The sequence below is a fragment of the Sinocyclocheilus grahami genome, unplaced genomic scaffold (assembly GCF_001515645.1).
Source record: "Sinocyclocheilus grahami isolate Dianchi unplaced genomic scaffold, SAMN03320097.WGS_v1.1 scaffold199.1, whole genome shotgun sequence".
NCBI lineage: Eukaryota > Metazoa > Chordata > Actinopteri > Cypriniformes > Cyprinidae > Sinocyclocheilus > Sinocyclocheilus grahami.
This window is the reverse complement of record NW_015505378.1, coordinates 1,178,875-1,182,009: the sequence shown is the minus strand read 5'-3', so window position 1 is coordinate 1,182,009 and position 3,135 is coordinate 1,178,875. Positions and strand designations below refer to the sequence as shown.

Here is a 3,135-nt window from a genome sequence, read left to right as displayed (position 1 = left end):
AGCGTTGTGCGCATGCGCGGAAGATCAGCGGCGGAGGAGAACAAGTTTCGCGTTCAGTCTGCGGGGATCAGACTCAGCGCTGCAGCCTCCAACCAAAATCTGGATTACTGCAGAAAGAATCCAGAAACATGCTCTTACAGCTTGCAACCCTTTTAAGTAAGTTTTATTTTAGTTTTGCTGAGGCTCTTTATATAGAGATTTCAACTGCCACAAAGCATATCTTTTTGCAATTTGTTAACTTTAAGTTTATTCACTTAAACTTTCTAAAGAAAGTAAATATGAGAATTTATGTAATTTTACAAATTATATGTATTTTACACCTTTGCCTGTTCACTTGTGATTTATATTCGCTGTTGTCTTACACAACTTTTATTTTTGTACATTTAAGGATTAATTGATATACTTTACTAAATGCATCTTAATTTAGATAGCAAGCTGGTTGATGGTCCATTAAATATCTAAGTAAGTAAGTATGTATGTCAATTTAGCAGCCTCTTTTTAGCTTTCCTAAAACGGAAACTTAAAGGACCTTCAAAATATAAGCAAACAAAGTCTATATGGTATTACGTTTCACTTCTGCTGATGCATATGAAAGTTTTAGAGGCATGGGCTCTGGCAGACGTGCCTGAGCTGGGAGATGTTTGCACAGAGGGGAGCTGTTATCCTGCCACAGGAGATCTTCTCATTGGAAGAGCGCACCAACTCTCGGCCACCTCCACATGCGGACTCCAGAAACCTGAGCCCTTTTGTATTGTCAGTCATTTGCAGGTAACCTGTGTGCTGCAAATCAAAACCGTTATCCTTCATTGTTGAATAAATACAGATGTTTTACCATTTCAAAAGTCAAAAGTCTCAAAAACATTGATTTATTGACTTTGAATTAAAATTACAATGAGCTAACATCATTCCATAGTGGTGGAAATTATAAGGACTTTATTTTTCAGTTTGCATGAAGTTGCTAAGACAAGCATTAATTTTATGGTAACGTCATGTCATCAATTGATATATGTTCATCCGAAATGAAAACTGCACCCCTTGTGGGATCTATACTTGGCCTGATAATTGTATTTTAATCAGCAATATGTGTTTTGTTCCCTTTGTGTATCTGGAAGATCTTTAGAAAGAGCTTTTTTGCAGCTTTTTTTTTTGGAACATGGATTTGTTTCCTGCAACCCTTGAATGTCTAGACTACTTCCTTCTAGACAAAAGGCCTTAAAATGTTATGTGGATCTTCTGAATCTTAAAAAATACAACCTTCAGGTTTAAATAGGGGTTTGTTGATGCTACGGCTGAATGATAATCATGCCACACAATAATAGAGAGATAATTGCTTCCAAGTTTTGTCTCGAGACCAAGAATTGCCTTTACACCATTGTATCCGTTCCTTTGATCAGGTTATCTTCATCTCATTTAAAAGTAGGTGGTGTCATCAAAGACAAACCTTTGCAGTGCCCATATTGAGTTGGAGCTCATGGCATGCAGACAGTCATTAAAATGGGGATGATGATGTTATCTATCTCCCTCCTTCGTGAGGTCAAATAGCAGTTATGAGGTGGACAGGAACTAATTTTTATGCACTATTCAAATTACAACACCATATATGTCAACATTTTCAAGCTAATTGCCCTCAAAGGAAACAAATTGCTTTAGTATGTTTTTAATTAAGAGAAAATGTCACAAAGCAGCTCTGAACATCTGGACAGCACATGAAGCCAATGCTCTCTGTAGGCCATCAGACTTTGAAAAAGCTGTGTCATACAAATTAGACCAAGTGGGTTGACTTGCTTCAGTATCTCAGAGACCCTTACAGTCATTCATTTCATTTGGAGAAGTTCTTGCGTCACAAGAATGCCATTGACATTATCTGTTTTTTCCACCCCCTCCATCACAGGAAGAAAAGAAGTGCTTTGTGTGCAATTCCAGGGAGACCTACGATGAGAGCATGCACCACATAACCAGCCACAGAATTGAAAATGTTGTGACTACGTTTGGCCCGAACCGCCTCAAGACTTGGTGGCAATCGGAAAATGGTGAGTTGTGTTGCGACTCCAAACAAAACAACTGCTCATCTTCCTTTCTTTTCAATACTATTGAGTACTATTTGCGGTGTTTTCTCAGTCTCGGATGTGAAAGACCGCACTATTCATGTAGTTCTCATGGGAATGTAGGAAGGCTGTGAAACAAGGTCTAATTAGAGGGAACTCTCTCTCATTAGTGTGTCCATTACTTCCCCTATAATCAGGCCAATGGAGAGACTAACTACTTCAAAGTAGTTGTGTAATTGCTGACCAGTTAAGGTGATGACCTTAAAAGTGTGGAATGACAGCTCTTTTTCGCTTGGGAACGAGTTTTCTCCCTGCCATTGGAAGATTGTGCAATTTATCTCATGGTGTTTCAAACCAATTTAAATTTTTTTTTTTATAATTTTGTCAAGTTTATTCTCATAATCTAATAATAAATTATACAAATATATTTAAAAAATAATTTAAAACAATAAAATAAATTTTTTATAATTTTCCTTAGAAAATATACTTCACTGCATGCTTCACTGCTTATTCATATTTATCAAAATCAAAGTCATGTAACTCAACCAGTATGCAAAAAAACCATAAAACAGGAAATATCAGGACTACAACAGAAGTCAGTACGTCTCTTATATCAAATAATTTAATCTTTTTATGACAAGGTTAGTTCAGGTTGTAAAATGTCATGTGGTGCGACTCTGAAAAGACATTTCTAAATGATTAATTTATTATAATTGTAAAAAAAAAAAAAAACTTTTTACTTTTTTAAATATATTTTAAAAATATATTTTGACACAACTAATATCTGCAGATCTCTCTGCAACCTGAAAGACAGTTTAATCATTCAGCAGACCTAAAAAAAAAAGTTCAGTCAAGTTGTAGCACCTAAATTATCTCAAAGTCAAAAATACTACTTAATATGGCTGAATCAATCTGACTACATTAGGTTACTCCAATAAGTTATTTTTAACAATCAGGTAGAAATAGATCTATTAGTTAAAGGGGTCATATGATGCTGCTAAAAAGAACATTATTTGGTGTATTTGGTGTAATGAAATGTGTTTATGTGGTTTAAGGTTCAAAAAACACATTATTTTCCACATATTGTACA

The 3,135-nt window shown here is 35.3% G+C and overlaps 1 protein-coding gene across 1 annotated transcript in view; it reads left to right on the top strand.

Moving 5' to 3' along the window:
- The window catches only part of LOC107595246 (laminin subunit beta-1-like), a 43,628-nt gene continuing 40,493 nt past the window's right edge, over nucleotides 1-3,135 (top strand). Inside the window, exons 1-3 of the mRNA XM_016285597.1 lie at nucleotides 1-156; nucleotides 596-768; nucleotides 1,892-2,030. Coding sequence (XP_016141083.1) covers nucleotides 129-156; nucleotides 596-768; nucleotides 1,892-2,030 — 340 coding nt within the window. The 5' untranslated portion in view covers nucleotides 1-128. The remainder of the gene's footprint in view (nucleotides 157-595; nucleotides 769-1,891; nucleotides 2,031-3,135) is intronic.